Source organism: Melospiza melodia, chromosome 9 (assembly GCF_035770615.1).
Source record: "Melospiza melodia melodia isolate bMelMel2 chromosome 9, bMelMel2.pri, whole genome shotgun sequence".
NCBI classification, from domain to species: domain Eukaryota; kingdom Metazoa; phylum Chordata; class Aves; order Passeriformes; family Passerellidae; genus Melospiza; species Melospiza melodia.
The window spans coordinates 31,889,718-31,911,269 of NC_086202.1; the positions used below are offsets into that span (position 1 = coordinate 31,889,718).

At 45.6% G+C, this 21,552-nt stretch overlaps 1 protein-coding gene across 2 annotated transcripts in view; it reads left to right on the forward strand.

Moving 5' to 3' along the window:
- The first annotated feature begins 5,816 nt into the window (after positions 1–5,816).
- Positions 5,817–21,552, forward strand: part of A1CF (APOBEC1 complementation factor) — a 31,041-nt gene continuing 15,305 nt past the window's right edge. The window contains exons 1-6 of one of the 2 annotated variants that reach the window (XM_063164084.1): positions 5,817–5,916; positions 12,373–12,517; positions 15,068–15,202; positions 15,414–15,544; positions 16,685–16,923; positions 21,347–21,511. In XM_063164084.1, coding sequence (XP_063020154.1) covers positions 12,419–12,517; positions 15,068–15,202; positions 15,414–15,544; positions 16,685–16,923; positions 21,347–21,511 — 769 coding nt within the window. In that variant the 5' untranslated portion in view covers positions 5,817–5,916; positions 12,373–12,418. The remainder of the gene's footprint in view (positions 5,917–12,372; positions 12,518–15,067; positions 15,203–15,413; positions 15,545–16,684; positions 16,924–21,346; positions 21,512–21,552) is intronic. The other variant, XM_063164085.1, reaches the window with a different exon arrangement.

Sequence of the window (21,552 nt, forward strand, 5' to 3'; positions counted from 1 at the left end):
TTTATTTTTTAAGCTTTTTTTTAAACTGTACTACAGGAATCTTAACACCTGTGACTTCAAGGTTTGCCTCCATACTTAACGGGAGGACTTTGTTTTATACATTTACAACTTTATTTCTAAAGCACCTGCCATTTCTAGGCCCAAGATGCCCCTGTTTTTCTCCAAGACCAGGTGGAGGTCACAATCTCAGTATCAAGAAACTGCACGGACAGAAGTCAGGAAGCAGGTTGGGAAATTGTTCAGCAGAACTAAAAATATTGGAATGTACCTTCCAATTAAACTTCCCAAGTGTGTTTGGGTCTGATGATGCCTTTTGAAGAATTTTTTGCCAAAGGCGGGGACACGCCAGCAGGGACAGGATTCAAACATTTCCCATGTCAAACACATTTGCAGGAGCACTGTTTTGCCACCAGCTCCAGCTTGAAATCACTTCTTTGCAATTATTTTTGGACACGGATTTTAGGAGTGAATGCTGAGCAGAGAAATGGGGAATGAGGGCATTTCCTGAGCTTGCTGCCTCCCATTTTCCTGTGTTCCTGTGCTGGGATTATTCAGGCTGGCATTGCACACCCACTATTTATGTTGCTGTTATCCAGAGGCATTGGAGAAACACCTGAGACTGAAGGAGTTGCAACCACAGCTTGACAAAAGTCATTACTGGAGCAGCAGTGTCAATATTTGATCCATATTCCAACAAGTCAATATTTGATCCATCAGCCTTACACAAACACAGGTCATATCAGACTATCCTAAATCAAAGGAATACTTACGACCACAGATTTATCTTGAAGCCACAGGCACACAAAACTTTTATAATTAATTCTGTTTTCTTTGGCAGCAGCAGGATCCAGCCCCCTTTGGGCACAACTGCTGCCTTTCCATGGCACAAACAAACCCAAAATGTCTCAGCCACAACAAGGCAAAACTGGCAACTGGAAAGTCTGGAGAGTCCCAAGTTTTAGGAAAAGGAGTGCAGAAGCCTCATTTCTGCCCATTTTTAAAAATAATTATTTTTTTCCATTTAATATCAGTTTTGGAATTAGGACCAAGTGGTTTTCATATCTCTAAATACCAATACACACAGGCTGTTTACTCCACTATAAATTCCTTTTCAGCCTAGCAGCAGCTCTCTAGCAGGGTATGAGTCAGGCTGCTGAAGCAAAGGATTGTTTTTGGAAAGCATTAAGACTTCAATTGAATTGTTCCTAATTACAGAGCACAGTGGCATTGCAGCATGCAGATTTATTTGAGGGAAAAAGGAGAACTGTGATGTTTAGAGAGCTATAATGAGCTGCAGTGGTGTTTAACAACCTCTCTCTGTACACACACAAAACCCTCCCCAATAACTGACGCACATACTTCTAAAGCTGTAACTAACTTGGGAAAATTCAAAGTTTTTTGGCAACATCCCATTTTTTGCCCAACTTCCAGCAAACCCTGCAGTGGGAATGTCACCAAATGGAGCATCCACGCACCTGGATCACAGCAGGGTCTGTCTGACCAGGGTGTCTCCACAGCAAACACAACACTCAGGAGATGCTCTCAACATCACCATTTCCATGTTTTTCCATGGCTGGGCTCTGATCCTGCTCCTCCTGACACCAAGGATATTTTTATTGGCTTTATTGCTATGTTAAAGGGCAGCTGCTGATCCCCAGCAGGGCTTGGCACAGCCAGAGATTTGCCATAAACCCATTGCTGGACATCCTGGAAAACTTCTTGCAGCACTTCCAGGGAAAGCTGGAGGATCAGGCCACCCATTAGGGGGTTTGTGGCAGCAAATAAATAACACAAAAGTGACATTTTTCCTGAGCTGGAAGTGCTTTTCCCTAATCCCACCTGGCAGGCTGAGGCAAACCCTGGAGGAGGCAGCCCACTGTGACTGTGGAGAAGGAAACAATTATGTTCTGCTCCTCAAGAGGCTTTCAAGGAAACATGAGCACAAATCACATCTCCTATCTTGATCACTTCTCCTCTTCTGAGCAAAATCTGTGGCAGAGAGAGGAAGACAGGGAAGGAAAGCATCACAGCTGCTCTTCCTGCACAACCTCAAAAAATTATGTTGAAATTTCAACCCTTCTGGCATCAGAGGGGCTTTCCATGTCCATGTGTGTTGTCAGGCTTACCTCTGTCTTGGTTTGAAAGACAGGTGTCTGCTGAGGAAGGCAGGAGCCTCCCCTGAAATGGAAAATGTAAACTCCCTCCATCTGAATTATTGTAATTTTGAAATTAAGGGGCTCTTGGGCAAAGATATGGGAATAGGAATAACAGTTCTTGACTAGGAAAATTAAAATACAGATGCAATAGTACAAAAAGATAAACAGAGCCAGACCATGCCCTGCCCCCTGTGTGCCAGGGAGGTGTCCCAGCCCCATCCCATGGGGGCTCAGCCCTCCTGCAGTGCCAGCTGTGGCTCTGCTGCAGCAGGGATCCTGCACAAGGGGGGAGTTTTCCTCTGCAGCTCCAGGGCTGCTGCAGATGGGCCTGGGCTCCCTCTGGCCATGCAGGGCAGCAGAAAGCTGCTCCTCTGGCAGTGCAGGGGGCAAAGGCTGCTGTGGGGTCCCAAAGCTCAGATTGTATCCAGGCAGGAATGCTTGGCTCCTCCCCTGGGCGGAGCATCTCCCCATGGGATGGTGGGATTGGATCAGCCATGCAGGGACACTCACTGGCCATGGACAGGAGATAATTAATAATTAATGACCCATGAACAGAAGATAATTAATAATTAATGGCCCATGAACAGCAGAGATCTCCTGGAGGGAGGATGGGTTGTGGAAGAGATAAAGGAAACTGCCCAACGAACAGAAGAGAACTGCCCCACCTCTAACACACAACCTAAGTCACTCTCACACCTGTGGGTCAATCCACAGCTGGTTTCTATCCCAAAATTGGGGTTTCCATCCCAAACTGCTCTATTTCCATGGCCACTTGCATTTCATCCCTTCTAGCTGACAGATCATCAGAGTCTCATTACCTGCACTCAGGTAACGCCTCACGTTTCCCTCAGAGAGATTTTTTTGTTGTTTTTTTTTTTAGTGGTGGGCCTGTGAAGACACTTGATTTTATGGAGCTGGTTTGCTCCTCCCATTGTCACAATTCCAGGGAAGAGGCATTTAATTGGTCACTGAGTGATTTCAGCTCATTTTCCTGCGCTGTCTGCAGTGCTCAGTGGCACAGTGGGGCCTTCAGTCTGAAATCCAGTTTCCCAGTGATCAAATCCCACCAGTCCCTTAGGAGAGCATAGGATGGCATGTAAAAGACAGAAAAATCCCTTTGACATGGAAAAAAATCCATTGTCACATCTTGTTAGAATCCAAAATGTAGAGGGTTCTTATAACTTTGAGTTTGTAAGTTTAAACTCAAAATTAAACACAAGATTTTATCTGAAATTTTAGAAAAGACTTCTAAATTTAAGCATTAGAAATGAGAACGTAGATTTATAGTTTAAAATAAAAATATGTTAAACTAAACAGAAGAAAGTTTAGAGTTTTGGAATACAGTATTGTACAACTGTGTATTATAATAATTAACTAGAAAAGTTTATATTGTAACAAGTCTATAAGATGAAACATTTAAAGATTAATCAAAATATAAATATTTTTGTTGATAGTGTTTTATTTGTTAATAAATTTTTAAACATTTTTGTAACTAGAAGTCTTCTGAAGCATATAATTCATATAAAATCATATAATCATATAAGGTGAGCTGAATTTTATATAATTCATATAAAATCATATAAGGTGAGTTGAACTCACCTTTCTTACCTATGTAAAAGATAAAAAAAATAAATTACATCCTCTAAAACAACTCAGAAGTCTCATCTCTAACACATTCCAAATTCTTTTCACAAATCCTCACAAGATCTGCCCCTCACTCCCAAGCTGTGCCCTGGAGATCAGGAGAAGCAGCAGATCCCAAACTGCGCTCAGGGAGAGGAGCTCATAACTGCTAGGGAAGGGCTTGTTTGGGGGTTTTATCTTCTCTGAATGTGCTCCAGAGCCTGCCCTTGAACCCCTAAATCCTGCAGGAAGGTGGAGAGCAGAGGGCAGAGGTTTCCTTGGGAGCAATCCCGTGTTTGGGCCAGGAAATGGGAGCTGCGCCCTGGTGAGAAGGGAGGAAGCAGAGAGATGCTGCTCTCCAAGAGGGATCCAGCCCTGCCACCTCCCCCCTCAGGGACGCCTCGTGCTTTTTAAAGCTGAGCAAACACAGGGGTGATGGCACTTTTCCCAACCTGATTATAAATGCTTCATTTACCAGGGCTGCAAATGAAGCCCAGCACTGCATCCCTGTGCTGGGGGTCAGCTCTGGGATGGCAAACCATGGCCCAGCCTGGGCGTGCTCCAGCCCTGAGCTCGGGCCAGCCACAGCAGGATGCAATTCCAGGGCTGGATCCCAAAGCTGGGATCCCAAACTTGCACATCACACCATCACACAAAAAAAATGGTGAATGCTCAGTGGTGAGCACGGTGGTGCTGCTGGTTTGACTGGATGGTCATAAAGGGCTTTTCCAAATTTCACAATCCTATAATTCCATTAAATCACCCTGCTGAAGTACCTTGGTGATCCATTTCATCCCTGTGAGGGTCCAGAAGGATTTTGGAAAGAGCCAAACATTCAATTCAGCTGTTGTATCCCCAGATATGGCACAAGAACCACTAAATATTGGGTTTGGGGATTTTTTTGTTTTTTGTTTTTATTAAGGTTGGGATTAAGTGTTTGAGATTATGTTTTGTGTTTAGATTTAGGTGTTTATTATTTTTATTTATATGATAGTTTATTTAAGGTGTGTTTATATATGAAGTGTTTGAGATGATACTTTGTGTTTAGATTTAGGTGTTCATTATTTTTATTTATATGATAGTTTATATAAGGTGTGTTTATGTAGTTTGTATAAGATTATATATATAGTTTATAGGAAGTGTGAGTTTTGTAGTATTTTATTAATGAGATATAAAATTGTTTACTATTTTTATAAGGATTTTTAAGGTTAAACTATTTAATTAAGAAATTATACTTAAATTCTTCTTATTTTTAACTTAATTATTTAAAGTTTGTAATGTGGACTTTTTTAACTAGTTATATAGTATTACTTAAACTTATGGAGAAGAAGATGATGAAGAAGAATTAGTTATTGTTTTAAAACTTTTATTCTGTTCTATATATATTGTTTTATTTTGTTTTATATATATTGTTATATTCTAAAACTTTAAGTTTTTTACTTTTTGATATTATATACTCTTAATTAAATTACATACTCATGATCTTAGTGTGATAATTAATTTTGGAAGCTTTTTCTACAGCCTCAGGTTGAATGTATTATTGGGATGCTCAGAGGTTGGAAGCCACACTTGCAGAGATTTGTGTCTTCTGGATTTATTCACAGATTCTGGATTTTTCTGGGTGCAACAAACCTCCCCAAAACCTGCACAGGCTTTCCTCACTCTGAATCTTTGCTTTTTGCAGCAATTTCTGCCAACCCACATCTTTGCTTTGGCCACCAAGAGGAATTTCTCCACCAGAAGTGATTTCTCACTGCTGCCATCATCCTCCAGCAAACCTCCTGTAAAAACCCCAGGAGTGTCACAAGGCTGGGGATGGATCAGGTGGGGAAGGTCCCAGCATGGAGCAAAGTGGCATCAGCATGACCCCAGCCCTTAAAATGGGATTTGCCTGCATTTATTTGGGGAAAGCTGGGCCTGGTGGGTGCTGTCTGAGGCAGCTATCTGGTCAAAGGCCTGCGGGGAGCTGGCAGATAGGGCAGGTTAACGTTTAACCCACGGGACTGTAAAGCAGCCCGGGGCTGCTGAACCTTTGGAGTTTGATATGATGATTAGGGAATAACCGCAGTGACACGTCGCAAACTCCCCACTGGCAAGGAGACCTCTCTGCCGGGGGGCCACCTCCCAAACCGCTCAGGTAGGCAGCTGCTCGTGGCTTTGGGGGTGTTGGAGGCACTGGGGGTGCAAATGGGGGCTGCTGGTGGGCTGGGGAAGGAGCAGCTCCGTCGGGAGCCTCCCAGCCCAGCAGTGCCCAGCATCGGGCTCGTACCCCGGAGCAGGGCTGGATTGGGGGGCCAGCACGCCCTGGCTGACGCCACGCAGCCCCACAGCTCTGGAAATGAGCAGGGTGGGCACAAAGGGCTCCTCAGGGGCTCAGTGTGGTTTGTACCTGGCAAAGCTGTGGGAAAGAGGGGGTTTTGTGCTTCTCCTCCGTGCCTGGAAAGCGAGGCCGGACAAGGCAGATGGGGAGGAGGGATTTTCCCTGCCATAATTCGCTCTGGATTTGTTAAAGCGCAACTTTCTGAGGTTTAATCATTAGAGATCTTTCCAGCCAACCTGGTGTCCCTCCTTCTCTTTGCCAGTCTCTCTAGCCAAGGCAATTGCTGCTCCTAAACCCCCTCAGTTTTCCCTAATCCCTTCCAGTTAGCAGGGATAGTTTCTGCCCAGCACAGAATGATCCTCCCAAGCTCTTTCCCTCCATGGAACAGGCAGGGAAAAAAGGATGCTTTCAAAGTGGGGATTCAAATAAACACTAGGAAAGGAGGCTGGGCTCAGCATCACTGAGTGGCTTTTGGGGAGCATTTTGTGTGCATTTGGTGACAGAGCTGCAAAAGCTGTGCCCAAGAGCAAAGGGATTCCAAAGGTGATGCCCGAGCACAAAATCTGCTGGATTAAGCATGAAATATTTTCTCCAGGCTCATGTGCTGCAGCACCTTCAATGCTGCTCCAAATTTTCCCTCCTTTCCTGCAAATGTCAGTGAGTTCCCACTCTGTGTGGAGCCACCAGAGGTGGAAAACAACCAAACAACCCCCCACCCTGGGAAGCCAAGGGACGAAAGCCTCGTGCTGTCTTGCTCAATCAGACTCCGTCCCCCAGAGTGTCACCCCAGCGAGGAGCTGGGGCAGCTCACAAGTTTTGGGGAGGAAAATGAAGCTTGCTTGGTGTTTATGAATGGATAGAAAGGAGTGTATATTGCTTGGAGCCTGGAGGGAGGGGAAAAAAAAATCCCCAAAATGTTGATAACCTAGAGGAAAATAGTTTCTGTAGTGACCTATTTGGGTTATTAGGGCAGAGGGTGGATATCATTGTCCAGTCTTTCCAAAGAGGAAAGAGGAGCTGAGGGGATACCAAACAAAATGAGCTTAATTAGATGTGTCCAAGTGGCTCAGCACAGTCAGGTCTGTATTGGTCCTGTGAGATAAACATGGGATAACATTTGTTATCTCCTTCATGGAAACAGGAACCAGCTTTCCCCAAAAAGTTGCACAGGGGCAGGTTCTGCCCTCGCGTACCCCCTCAGCAAAAATCCTAGCATGAGAAACATCCCTTGGCTGAGGAAAGGGATTCCTCCTTTTCCAAATAACCCAAAAGTGAAGCAAAATTTTCAACAATTTTGGGTAAAAGTTTCTGGAGTCATCTTGCTCCTGGATGGATGGAGCAAAGCCAGAGGATGTGCTGCAGTAGGTGTGAGGGAGCCACATGTAGAAATAGTCATGGAGTAGTCAGGTGGTATCATAATAGGTTTGTTTTTTGTTGATGTGGACTTGCAAGATATAAAAGGACCTTTTCTTGCCTTGGCACTTCAGAATTTCAGCAGAAACCTAAAATAAATGAGAGTGGAGAGAGGAAAACCAGACCCGGTGGTACTCTGATAGGAGGTAAAAGCAGAGGCTTCCTTTTCTTGATGCTGTGACCATGATAAGTTGGTTCTGTTGTCAAAATTTCATCACAAATGAGGATGAAATAGGAAATATGGATAGTTTGCACTTCCAAAGGTGTTAATTTCAATTTAAACTTCTGAACAAAATGCGACTTCCCCTTCTCCTTTTTTTTTCCTTTTCCTTTTCTCATGATGGCCCTTGTTAATGATAATCCATTTTAAGGGCGAATCCCCGAAATTGGTTGCATTCCAGAACTATTATTTCTATTAAGTGTGGCTGGGTTGATTCTTTTTTAAAGCAGAGCTGAAAGCACTGCCTGAATTTGCTGCAGTCATTCACATTTTCCATCAGCAGCCACAGAAGGGGGGTTTTCCCCTGTGAGGGTGGATTTGCTAATTGATTCCTGGCTCAGGGAACAAAGAAGGAGAGAAAGTAATCGTGTTTCCTCTGGATGACAGGAATTCTCCTCCCTTAAAGTTGAAAAAATATCACAGCACACTGGCACTGCTGCAAGGACTGAGGCTGGTGCCTGCAATGAGGGGAAAGGGCTGGAATTCCACAAGTTTCGGAAATAAAACATCCCCCTGTGATTTGTATCCTGGAAATCTTCCGGATGCACTGATGGACACGTGGATGTGGCACCTGGGGACGTGGTTTGGCGGTGGGTTAATGGTTGGACTCGATGGTCTGAGGGGGCTTTTCCAACTTAAATGATTCTGTGGTTCCATGAGATGGACCCTTGGGTGGCAGAGGTGGAAAAGTGCCCTGTCCAAAAGTGAGTTTAGATATTTAACTCAAGGGAGGCAGGAAGGAAGGAGGGAGAGAAGAAGTGCTTGGAAAACTGCAGGGTTGGAAAGCCTGCTTTCCTGGCCTTGGGATTTGTTGGGTTGGGATTTATACCTCAGAGAAAGGACGGGTTTGCTGTTCCCACCCCGGAGAAACTCCACTGATGGGGGAAAGATCTTTAGCTTATCAATTACCTCTGAATGACATCGGGCTGGTAATTCATAGGTGTGAATTGGCTGCTCAGAGTGGGGCTAACAAACCATACCGGGGTGTCCACACTGTGTCCAGCCCTGAGTGTGCAGGCCAGGCTTGGCCGCCTGTGGGATCAGGAGTGGGGGCTTGGAGATCCCAAAGGAATCAGGAGTGGGGCTTGGAGATTCCTTTGGAATCAGGAGTGGGAGTTTGCAGATTCTTTGGAATCAGGAGTGGGGCTTGAAGATTCCTTTGGAATCAGGAGTGGGAGCTTGCAGAATCGTTTGGAATCAGGAGTGAGAGCCTGCAGATCCCAAAATAATCAGGAGTGGGAGCTTGGAGATTCCTTTGGAATCAGGAGTGGGGGCTTGAAGGGGCTGATGCTACGCTGGGGTGGGGGTCTCCAGCTGGACCCCAATTCCAGTTCCACAGCTCCGGGTAAGTCAGGGCACCCTGAAGATGGACATCCTGCCCCTCTTCCATGGGGCAGGGTTGTTTCCTTGGGGCTTTCTCCAAAGGCAGGAATGTGTGGAAGCACCAGGCACAGATTAAAGCCAGATCTTTGTTAGGAACCCCCCCAGAGCCCGGGTTTTGCAGCAGGCTGTGGTTAATACTTCATTGCAACCTTGAATGCTCCTGCTCCCTGATTCCAAGTGGATTGCTTCAGCATGTCCTGGAGTGCACCAGTGTCTAGACATGCTGGTCCAGAGCTGAAATCTTTGCAGGATGCCTTACGAGAAGAGCCCAGAAGAGCTCTGCTGTCTTATCTAATAAGGCAGAAGGCAGAGAGGGATATTGCTGCTGCTGCTGCTGGAAAGGCATCAGCCTGGGAGATGCTCTGTTCCCCTCCATCCGGCAGCCCCGAGGCTGGTGCTCACTGCTCAGCGTGAAATCATTCCCGGGGGGACAGAGACCTTCCTGGAAATCCCTCCTCCCTGCAGGAGAGGATGCTGTCCTTAAAGGATCCACATGCATCCAGAGCAGCAGCCCTGCAGGCATCCGGCCTGGCAGCGCTCAAGTCCGGCTCTCAGGGCTGAGAGAGACCCATGGGGAGCTGCAATTTGATCCCTCAATTCCCTGATGAAGCCAGGATGCTCCAAAAGCAGAATATAAGGGGCCAGATTTGCCGTGTGACAGAGCTTTCCCCTATGGGGTGGATATGGGGTGGATATGAGGTATCTCAGCCCAGGCAGGGGAGGGTGTATCTAGATTTTAACTGGGTTTTTTTTTTTTTTTTTTGAAGGCTCACTTTCTCTTTCTGCAGCAGCCTGGGAAAGGCTCCAAGTGGTTTTTGCACAGCAGTGTGCTAATCCTGCCCCGTGCCTGCTGAACGCCAGCTCCAGAGGAGGCAGCAGGCATAGACACCACAAACATCAGCAGGGCTCTGCTGCTGCCCTCAGAAGGGCAAAACAAACCAGCTACGGGGCTCCAGCTGCTGCAGAAAACACTCATTTGGGAATTAGAGACAAGAGAGAGCTGTTGCACTGGGTAATCCATGTCCCAGCCTCTGCACGTTGGTAGTAATCAAAACACTGGAGAACCTGGGAGCACGGGAAAAAATAAATAAATAAACTAAACTAAACTAAAATCAGAAGAGCCTGACCAACCTCTGCATTAAATAGTTCCAAAATCTGGCATTACAGAGGTGCCTCTGTTTGTGAGTGTTGGAGTCACAGCCTCTGGATCTCAGTGCAGCAGAGCTCAAGTGACACAAGACTGAGATCCTCTAAATTCCTGGGCTCCTGCCCCATTTTTGGTGCTGGGAATAGTCCATTTTCAATTGAAAACATCTGTTGGAGACTTCCAGGGCACAAAGGCATAGGAGCACAGGGCAGGTAATGGCCAAAACCAAAGTGGGCTGCCCCAAACTTTGGCTCCTCCCTCAGTGAACCACAGAAGCAGCTGATAAGAAAGAGGTTGGTGTTAAAAGCTGGGTGGGAAAGGCTTTTTCTGTCATTTCTGCAACATCATGACATACTCAGAAAATCAGCTGTAGCAGATAGATTGCAATTCTTTACTTACATTTCTTTATATGCAGTGCTCACCTTATGCCCACCAAGGGACTGCAGGGGGGTTTAGGGTCTCCTCCCAAAGATCTGGCAGTAGTAGGGGAATTTAGGGTTTCCTGCCAAAAATGTGGCAGTAGCAGGGGGATTTAGGGTCTCCTCCTGAAAACCTGGCAGTGGCAGGGGGATGGTTTAGGGTCTCCTCCCAAAGATTAAAGGATCCATCTGGCAGTAGCAGAGGGATTGTTTAGGGTCTTCCCCTGAAAGTCTTGCAGGGGGATTGTTGAAGGTCTCCTCCTGAAAATCTAGCAGTAGCAGGGGCATTGAGGGTCTCCTCCCAAAAATCTGGCAGTAGGAGGGGGATTGTTTCGGGTGTCCTCCTGAAAATCTGACAATGGCAGAGGGATTGTTTAGAGTCTCTTCTCAAAGATCTGGCAGTATCAGGGGGATTTAGGGTCTGCTCCTGAAAATCTGTCAGTGGCAGGGGGATTGTTTAGGGTGTTGTCCTGAAAATCTGGCAGGTTGATTGTTTAGAGTTTCCCCCCAAAAATCTGGCAGCAGCAGGGGGATTGTTTAGGGTCTTCTCCTGAAAATCTGGCAGGGGGATTGTTTAGGGTCGCCTCCCCTGAAAATCTGGCTGTAGCTCAGGGTGCAGGCACAGCAATCCACCTTCCTTCCACCCTCCTGCTGCTCTGGATTTCCCTGCTGCCCAGCATCCCCACCAGGGTGCCTCATCCCCCTCATCCCCATTCCACCCCTCCCAGCCCCTTTTGGCCCTGTTTGCTCTCCAGGCAAGCCTGGCAGGCACCACCTTTCCTTGCCTCCACCTTTCTAGGATAAAATGCAATTTTAGGCAATAACAGCCATGCTGGGTGACACGAATTAGCATTTTCCTGCATGGAGTTCTTGGTGTCACTGGCCCCAGCTCTGGCTACAAGGGCCTGAGGAGGGAACTGGGTTTGTTCTGGCTGAGTGTCAGCCTGAGGCTTCTAGCTCAGCCTTGCACCTACAGACCCTGCTTTTATGCCTGGAGCACATAAAAGGATTTTGGACAATCTCAAAACTCAGCATTCAGGAAAAACAGGGAATCACCAGTAGTAAATCCATGTTGTAAATGTCCCTTTCCCAGGGTGTGGCCCAAGCCAGATTCAGATTTCAGTTTTATGGTGTTTTTAGCACAAACCCAACCCAAACCAAAAAATCTTGAATCAGCAATGCCCTAAAACTGCAGCTCTGAATTAAAATTTCTGAACCCAAGGCTGCTTCAACCCTGAGCTGAGCTAAGATCCGAAGTTGTCCTGTGTCCTTTATTTTCAAATAAGAATAGGTGGAATCTGGGGCTGGGTCCTGTTTCTCATGGAGTGCTGGACATGGCTGGTACAAGGTTGCCTTCCCAGTGTCAGCACCACACAAGGCCTGAAGGACTCATTGCTGTGGACTCAGTGCAGGATTAGGCACTTACATATTTTTTCCTCCTGAGACACCACCAAAAAGCTGCAAATTCTCTCTGCGTCTCCCCAGGATCTCACTGTGGGTTTAAATGCTATTTATTTCCATTCAGCAAGGGGGCAATTTCTGCTTTTTCCATGGTCTCTGCTGTTCTGTTTTGGTTTTGTCTCCAAAATAACTGATTTATGAAGAGTGACCCTGTAAACTTTCTCAGGAGGGGTGGACTTTCTCCTCCCAGCCATATTAATTGATTTAATTTATCTCAAATTTGATTGCAGTGAGCACCCCTAATTAACGTGATTTTTTGCTGATAATCACTTCCAAATGGAATCAAATCACAAATCCGGGGATGGATTGACCGGCACACAGAAAGAAGCCGCCCTCCGTGCGTTAATTCAGCGAACGGGATATAATTTGATCCAGGTAGGAATCCACGGCCCCATCCTCCTGTGCTTCGTCCTGAAGCTTCACTGGGGGTGTGAGCAGCCAATCCATGCTCCCGAATCACTCCTTGCTCGTTCCTTTTTGCTCTGTTTCTCTCTCACATCCGTGCTGATCATCACTGTGCTGTCTTTCATGAAGCAGGGTCGTATTCCTCAAGGAATTCCTTGCTGGATGGGAAATTACAACGAAGGTGGGGGTATGACAAGCCTGAGCACTGCTAGATGTTGGGAAAGGTCAGGATTGGTGTCTCAAAACTGAAAAAAACCCACCGAGCAAAGTTTCGGAAGAGGTGGGAAGTCCAGCGCATCACCTTTTGTGCAGATCCTTGCACAGGTACATGGGAGGCAGGTGCCTCACCTGCTCCAAGGTTTGCTCCCAGTTTAGGCTCCAAGATCCAAGCCTCCCATGGTTAGGGCAGGTGGAGCCTGGGCATGACCTCCAAACCCACCTGAGAAAGCCTTTCTTGGCTACCATGACCAAAACAAGCTCAGCCTTGGAAAGCACTGAGCACTGCCATGACCAGCCTTGCATCCTGGAAGAAGGAACTGGAAACTGGATTTTAGGCAAGCGGAGGCCATGAACCTTCCCCTGTTTTGCATGGCACTAGAGGGCACAACAGCCCCAGGCACAACCTGAGATTCCTGGGAAAAAGCAAATTCCAGGACCAGGCCAGCATCTGTGTTTGGTGTCCTTTCTGCTGTACCTGACCCATAAGATAAGGGACTCCTGTATGTCTTAGATTTACTGTGGCTTTCTTAGGATCACAGGGGTTGGGAGGTGCCTTAAATTAATGCCCATCTCATTCCAGCCCCATGCCATGGCAGGGACACCTCCCACTGGCCCAGGTTAATCCAAGCCCTGTCCACCCTGGCTTTGGAATTATCCTGGGCTTCAGTTTTCCCTACTGTCAATCTGGCAAAGCTCAGATTTCCTAAAGCACAGATTTCAGCTCCCAATCCCCCACACACTTCAACATCTTCTTGCTCTTCTCTCTCCTTTCCTTTCCCATCCCAACCTTGCTATTTTATATTTTTCTCTTTTCCCACCTCTCCTAATTTCCCTGTACCTTAGGGGTTTTTCTTCCAACCTGTCTGTGGATGCAGCCAAACATCTTCTTCCTCAGTGCACACCTGGGTCATTCATTTTTGGGAAGTGGCTGATGTCCACTTTCCCTCCAGGCACCTTGTCAAGAAGGGTTTGTTGAGGGGCTGCCTTCCAGCCACAAATGAAGCCACTGAAAATTTAGAGAAGGGTTTATTTCTCGCTGTGCTCCCTCACACACCAGCTCAGACATAAGACCAAATATCCCCAGGACTCTGACTGGAAAAACAGGAATGAGAATGGATAATTCAGGGCCTGTTCTAGGCTCAAGAAAACTAAAAGGGTTTGTGGTATATTCCTGGTTTTTTGTAAGGATCTCTGTTTGTTTAAGTTCCTCTTAAATCAGCTGTACAAGGCATTTGCTTTCCTGGAATAATCTCAGAATGGGAAGTGACTAAAGAAATGGTCAGGGAGCCAAAAATGCTAAATAAATGGTCAGGGAGCCAAAAATGGAAAAATTCCTGGAGCCCCATCTCCTCTGGGAGTAGGGAATCATGAAAGGAAAGGAGAAAGGAAAGGAAAGGGGAAAGGAAAGGGGAAAGGAAATGGGAAAGGAAAGGAGAGGAGAGGAAAGGAGAGGAAAGGAGAGGAAAGGAGAGGAAAGGAAAGGAAAGGAAAGGAAAGGAAAGGAAAGGAAAGGAAAGGAAAGGAAAGGAAAGGAAAGGAAAGGAAAGGAAAGGAAAGGAAAGGAAAGGAAAGGAAAGGAAAGGAAAGGAAAGGAAAGGAAAGGAAAGGAAAGGAAAGGAAAGGAAAGGAAAGGAAAGGAAAGGAAAGGAAAGGAAAGGAAAGGAAAGGAAAGGAAAGGAAAGGAAAGGAAAAGGAAAGGAAAGGAAAGGAAAGGAAAGGAAAGGAAAGGAAAGGAAAGGAAAGGAAAGGAAAGGAAAGGAAAGGAAAGGAAAGGAAAGGAAAGGAAAGGAAAGGAAAGGAAAGGAAAGGAAAGGGAAAAGGAAAGTTGGTTAAAAATAGGGGAGGAGAACAGAGACACACTCGTCTAGCAAAAAGAGAGTAAAAGGGAAATACTGACTGGCCTTCATCTCTTTGAATATTATTTTTGGCCATGGTTTGCTCTCTGCCAGAAGGACCTCCTGGGTGGGCAGGTGTCATCCTCAGACTGGATGAAAATCCAGACAAGTTATCAATTTTGCAAGTGCTCCATTACCCAGCCCATAACTAACACAAAGCCCACGGAGATTCTCCTGCCAGAGCCAGGAGGATTTCTATTTTCCAGGCAGTTACTGACTGTCTGCGCTTGGACTTCTGAAGCACCTCAGCCTTGGCAGCAGGACACTGTGTGATCCCTGCTGAATCCACCTGGAGCTGAAGGGAAGGAGGGTGTCTGCCACAAGGGTCATTCCCAGAGACAGGGTTGGTTTGATCCATGTTTAAAAGTTGATAGCTGAACCTTTCTTTTCTTTTCCTCCGTGGCAGGAAAATGGGCAGAGGAAATATGGGGGACCACCACCGGGCTGGGATGGCCCTCCACCAGAGAGGGGCTGTGAGATCTTCATTGGGAAACTGCCCCGAGACCTCTTTGAGGATGAACTCATCCCCCTCTGTGAAAAGGTGAGGCTTGGTGGCAGCTGATCAATTGCTGATGGTCAGAGCTGCATTTCAGGGCTGAACTGAGCTGATTTAAGACCAGGCTGGGCAGGACTTGGAGCAGTCTGGTCCATGGAAGGTGTTCCTGACCATAGAACTTTAAAATTCCAGTCTTTAAGATTCCAGTCTTCTCTAACCACTCCCACCTTGCTGACAAATCTCTCTCACTTGGCAGATTGGCAAAATCTATGAGATGAGGATGATGATGGACTTCAATGGCAACAACAGGGGCTACGCCTTTGTGACCTTCTCCAATAAACAGGAGGCCAAGAATGCTATAAAGACACTCAATAATTATGAAATCAGGTGAGCAAGGCAAAAACACCTTCAAAGAAACTTTAAATCATTTGTATCAGTCTATTTTGGCATGGAAGGGATATTTTTCCTGGCAGTCCAGAGCAAAGTTATTTAGATCTCTGTGTTTTGAGGGGAAACTCCTCCTGTCTCCCTGTGCAGTCACTGCTCATTATAACCAACAGGAAATTTGTTCTTCACAATAAACCCATCAACAACACCAAAATCTATCAGAACATTGGGAAAAAAATGTTCTGCTTTGGATCAAATTAACTTTCCCCTAGCCAGTGCTGTTTATTATGTTCCCCTCAGGTTGTTTGTTGTTGATTTATTCCATTCACAGTCTCCCTCGTGACAGATTGTGCAGATATGTTTTGGTAGATGGAGCAATTGCAAAAAATGGTGAAATAGGATGGAAACCAATTGGCAAATAGTGACATTTCCTAATAGAAAGGAACAGAAAAAGCCCTCATGTTTGAGGGAACAAAACACCCAGAAATCAACAACAGATTGGGCCCATTAATATGTGTTGGTTGGATTTCAACCTCACTAAATGTTTTTTGCCAGTTCAAAGTGGGATGAGTTGACGCCTTTGCTTAAAAACCTTTTGGGATAAACCATTCTGGCAGTTGTATGGCTTTTTGAATAAAAAAAATGATGGGTTGTGAACTGCTTTGAGTGGGTCAGGGAGTGTGGAGGCCTTGGAGATGTCCTTTGTAGCAGAGGTTGGAAGGTCTTAGGGATCAGGCTTCACCCACCTACACCTCCTCCACTTCCTTCCCTGGTTCCAAGGACTCCTCTAAAGAAGTTTTGCACTTCTCCAGGCCTATAAGGAACGAAGGAAATTTTTATTTTGGGGTCTGCACAAAAGTTGGCCCATTGGTGAGTCCTCAGATGGTGCGTCTCCATGAGAAGGGATTTTCTTCTCCCAAAACCTCAGTCATGAGGTGAGTGGGAAGCCACAAACCAACAACACAACGACCTGGGTTGGGGAGGTGCAGTTGCCTGGTGGCAGCAAAGGGAAGTACCACAAGTAGGGAAAGCAAAATTTGGCTGTGGTTTCTCCCTCAAATCCTTGATTTCAGCTGAAGAGGAGCTTTGCTTTAACCTTCCCCTCTCTTGCCTCCTGACCAAGCATCTCCCTCGTTGCAGGAACGGGAGGCTCCTGGGCGTGTGTGCCAGCGTGGACAACTGCCGCCTGTTCGTGGGGGGCATCCCCAAAACCAAGAAGAGGGAGGAGATCCTGGCAGAGATGAAGAAGGTCACGGACGGCGTCGTGGACGTCATCGTCTACCCCAGCGCGGCCGATAAAACCAAAAACAGGGGCTTTGCCTTCGTGGAGTACGAGAGCCACCGGGCAGCAGCCATGGCCAGGAGGAAGCTGCTCCCAGGTCAGCAGGGATGGGGAGAGGTGGATTCACCTCAGGGGTGTGGTGGCAACATCTCCAGGGGGTCCAGGAATCCAAGGAAGTGGACCTGGCTGGGTTTTGTGCCCTCAGAGAGAAATTTTCTGCTAAACACACCCAAAGCAGGAGGTTTCCCAACACACCATGGGATGTGGGATTGACTGCAGCTCCTGCAGTGCTGATGATCCATGGTTGTCCTTCAGGAGCTTGAGTTTATTGGAAATCCAGCCAGAGGGGTTTGGCTGTGTGTGTATCCATGTAGCTGTGCTTAGTCCTGTGCTTGTCTTGGGTTGAACATAAAATAGAGACTGATGCATGGTTGTCCTTCAGGAGCTTGGGTTTATTGGAAATCCAGCCAGAGGGGTTTGGTTCTGTGTGTGTGTATATCCATGCAGCTCTGCTTGGTCCTGTGCTTGTCTTGGGTTGAACATAAAATGGAGACTGATGCATGGTTGTCCTTCAGGAGCTTGGGTTTATTGGAAATCCAGCCAGAGGGGTTTGGTTCTGTGTGTGTATCCATGTAGCTGTGCTTGGTCCTGTGCTTGTCTTGGGTTGAACATAAAATGGAGACTGATCCATGGTTGTCCTTCAGGAGCTTGAGTTTATTGGAAATCCAGCCAGAGGGGTTTGGCTGTGTGTGTATCCATGTAGCTGTGCTTAGTCCTGTGCTTGTCTTGGGTTGAACATAAAATAGAGACTGATGCATGGTTGTCCTTCAGGAGCTTGGGTTTATTGGAAATCCAGCCAGAGGGGTTTGGTTCTGTGTGTGTGTATCCATGCAGCTCTGCTTGGTCCTGTGCTTGTCTTGGGTTGAACATAAAATGGAGACTGATCCATGGTTGTCCTTCAGGAGCTTGGGTTTATTGGAAACCCAGCCAGATGGATTTGGTTCTGTGTGTGTGTATCCATGCAGCTCTGCTTGGTCCTGTGCTTGTCTTGGGTTGAACATAAAATGGAGACTCATCTGTGGCCTCTCAGGGAGTGTTGGGTTTTCCAGCTTTTACAGAGATGGAGGTAACTGAGAGGCGTTTTAAAATATTTTATCCCATTATTAGTCTTGATAAAAAGTGAGACATAAGAAATATAAAACTTAACACCATTCCATCAGAAAATAACCTATTTCCTAGTTACAATACCTTATAAATAGGTATTGCAGGTAGTAAATAGCTAATTTGAGGTAGTAAATAAATAGGTAATTTTTCAACATATTAACTGTAGCTACACAATACTACTATTACTTCCAACACAAATCACCTATATTTTTACCCCAAATTGACTTACTACAATACCTCTTTCACAGTTCTAATTCTCTAAAATATCTAGTAATTTTATATACTTTAAAACACTGCATATTTTAAAACTTGTTTCTAGTTCAGTCTCTCAACAATATCATGTCTATTCCATGACCTTCCAAAGTCAACACGCCTTATCTCAGTGTTTGCATACAGATGTACAAAACTGTGTAAACTTTCTATCAAGTTTTTAAAATTCTTTGCAAATCCATTTCTCAAAGGGAGAATCACTCAGGAAAGCATCCAAGAGCAGATTCAGGCTAGAGCATGGACTGGAAACTGATATTTTGGCAAAAAAAAAATTATTGGAATGAGGAATTGGTTTAGAGTACATCTATGAAATTCAGCACTGGAGACAGCCAAAGACCATTGTGAAGGAGAGAGGGGTTTAGCAGGTATTAGGTGAAGAAGTCACTCAACATAAAGTGCATTTGCAGGGATTTCACCAATTTTCTCTCACTTTCTTATGCTCCTGCACTGCTTTGTTGAACACACTGGCTTCTGAAGGCATCCAACAAACCTTGGGGTTTGAGATTTGTTCAGAACCACCTTCTTTCACCTGTTTTATACATTAAATACACTGAATCACTTAAATTTTTTTTCTTCTTGTGTAAAAAATGAGCATGATTTTGAGCACTGAATTTGCTTTTCTACTGGGAGATGTGTCACACTGACAATTTTTCCTTTTATTCTGCATTTTCTTCTTCAGTTTAAGCATCTCCCTGATGGTGGGAGCACATTCTGTGCTCCAGCATGACTTTCCCATGGTTTTTATGAGGAAAAGGAAGGCAGGGGCAGGCAGAGCACTTGAAATCCTGAGCAAAGGCAGCCAGACAGATGGAAGGAACTCAAGAGCCCTGAGCAGACATGTGCAATGTGTGAGGGGTTTCCAGTTTAGGGATGTCTCAGTAAACAATTTATGGTATTCCAAAGGCCTGAGCAGGAGCCAGAGTCTTCTGAAGCCTCAAGCATAAGGCAGGAACTTATGGAAACTCTGGAAAAAAGTTTCAAGCCAGAGCTGCATGTGTGTCCAGCAGATGTGAGAGTGAATATAATTATCAAATGCTTCCTTTAAACTGAACCTCACTGCTTTGTTGAGGGAGCTTTGTAGAGAAAGTGCTCAAAATTGAGAGCTTTCATTTAAAAATTTAAATTTTCCCCTGTCTCTGACTAAACAAGAGGGTGGAGATAGACTGATTTTCAGCAAGAGGCACCAAGTTTAGCTCCTTGCTGCAAGTCAACCAGTTCATTATTTCCACCCTTGAACTGAAAACAGCAACTCAGAAAGCGGCACAGAACAGCCTCACTCCACAAATCCCAACTCATTCCTGAGGTATTCCAAGGGAACAACACTTTCCCATTTATTGTGATCATTTACTCTTCCAATAAACCTCCAAATTCTATCCTCACCCTCTCGTTTCACATCTCTCACCCCCTCTTAAATGGGTTGTCCAAGCAGAGATGCCTTTTCAGAGTGGTTTTGATTTTCTTTGTCCTCCCATCTGCCAATGTGTGGTTTAGGTCACTCAAAGAATCACCAGCAAGAGCAGGTTTAATATAAATTTGTGAAGGCACAACCAGGTTTGATGGCAAGGGTCACTCTATTACTTAGTATACAGATAAAGCAGACAAAGAAATATCAGATTAAAGCAAATAAAGACATATCAGACAAAGCAATCAAATTACTCTGATTGATATCAGATTAATATCAGATCAGAATGATTCATGTGGAGACCAGGGAGGCAAAAAGGTGAGGAGGGAAAAAGTGAAGAATTCCAAGGGTTGAGTCCCGACAGAATAAACCCCCTTGCCAATCTCAGCCTCAGACTGGCTCAACAATTTAGGTCTAGATGGTTTATTAATCATAACAATATCTAATCATGGTTTATTATTCATAACAATATCTAATCAACACTAGCAGTTCTTAGTAAACTGACCAATTTAACACCTTTAATACGATTCAATTGAATTTTCTGTAAGCTCAACAGAACCATAAATCTGACCAAAATAAATAAATTAACCAAAATTTAATGGCAAATCTAAAATGGCAACCTTGACAATACACATGCATGCAGGCAGACAGAAATTTGGACTTCTGAAATTCCCCTGGAGTTCAGTGAAAGTCTCACATCAGGCGCCTTTGAATCTGGAGCTCAGACTCGAGGAGTGGGGACACCAACCCAACTGCATCATCAGCATGCAGCAATGTGAATTATTTGCTTTTTTTCTTCCCTGCCCCTCAGCAGCTCAGTCCAGAGTACACAGAGCCCCTGGGTTTATCCTCCACACTCTGTTTTTTGCATCAGGACTTTTTGTGTCCCTCCTTTCTTCTGCTGCAGCTTTCCCCACACAAATTCAAACACACACACAGACATCCTTGCTTTTGCTGTTTCATTCCATCCCACTGGGACTCCAGGATCCCTGTTCTGGTATCGAGGGAATGAAACTTTGCTGGCCAAAAGGGATTTTTATAAGTGCATTAAAATATTTCCCTTTAGGGAGTGCTCGAGGAGATGCAGGCCTAAAGTAAATTATTCCACATTTTCACTTCTTTCAGTTCTAGAGGCTCCAAAGGTATTTGCAGAGGCCATTCTGAGTGTGACAATCTGCCTTTGGAAAGGCAGAGCTGGGAAGGCTTTTTTTGGGTCATGTTTGTAGAATTTGTTTTATGCATCAGGACTTTTTGTGTCCCTCCTTTCTTCTGCTGCAACTTCCCCCAAACAAATTCAAACACACACAGAGACATCCTTGCTTTTGCTGTTTCATTCCATCCCACTGGGACTCCAGGATCCCTGTTCTGGTATCGAGGGAATGAAACTTTGCTGGCCAAAAAGGGATTTTTATAAGTGCGTTAAAATATTTCCCTTTAGGGAGTGCTCCAGGAAATGCAGACTATAAGTGAATTATTCCACATTTTCACTTCTTTCAGTTCTGGAGGCTCCAAAGGTATTTGCAGGAGGCCATTCCAAGTGTGACCTTTGGAAAGGCAGAGCTAGGAAGGTTTTTTTTTGGGTCGTGTTTGTAGAATTTGGCCTGTTCTGCTGTAATATAGAGCATGAGCAGGAGCGAGAGGAAGCAAAGCCCCCCAGCCCTGACCATGCCTTGTTCCCTTAAAGGAAGGATCCAGCTGTGGGGACACCCCATTGCCGTGGACTGGGCAGAGCCAGAGGTGGAGGTGGATGAAGACACCATGTCCTCAGTGAAGATCCTCTACGTGAGGAACCTCATGCTCTCCACCACCGAGGAGACCATTGAGAAGGAGTTCAACAGCATCAAACCAGGTAGGTGCTGTGCCTCCTAAACAAATGGAAATGTTTCTGCC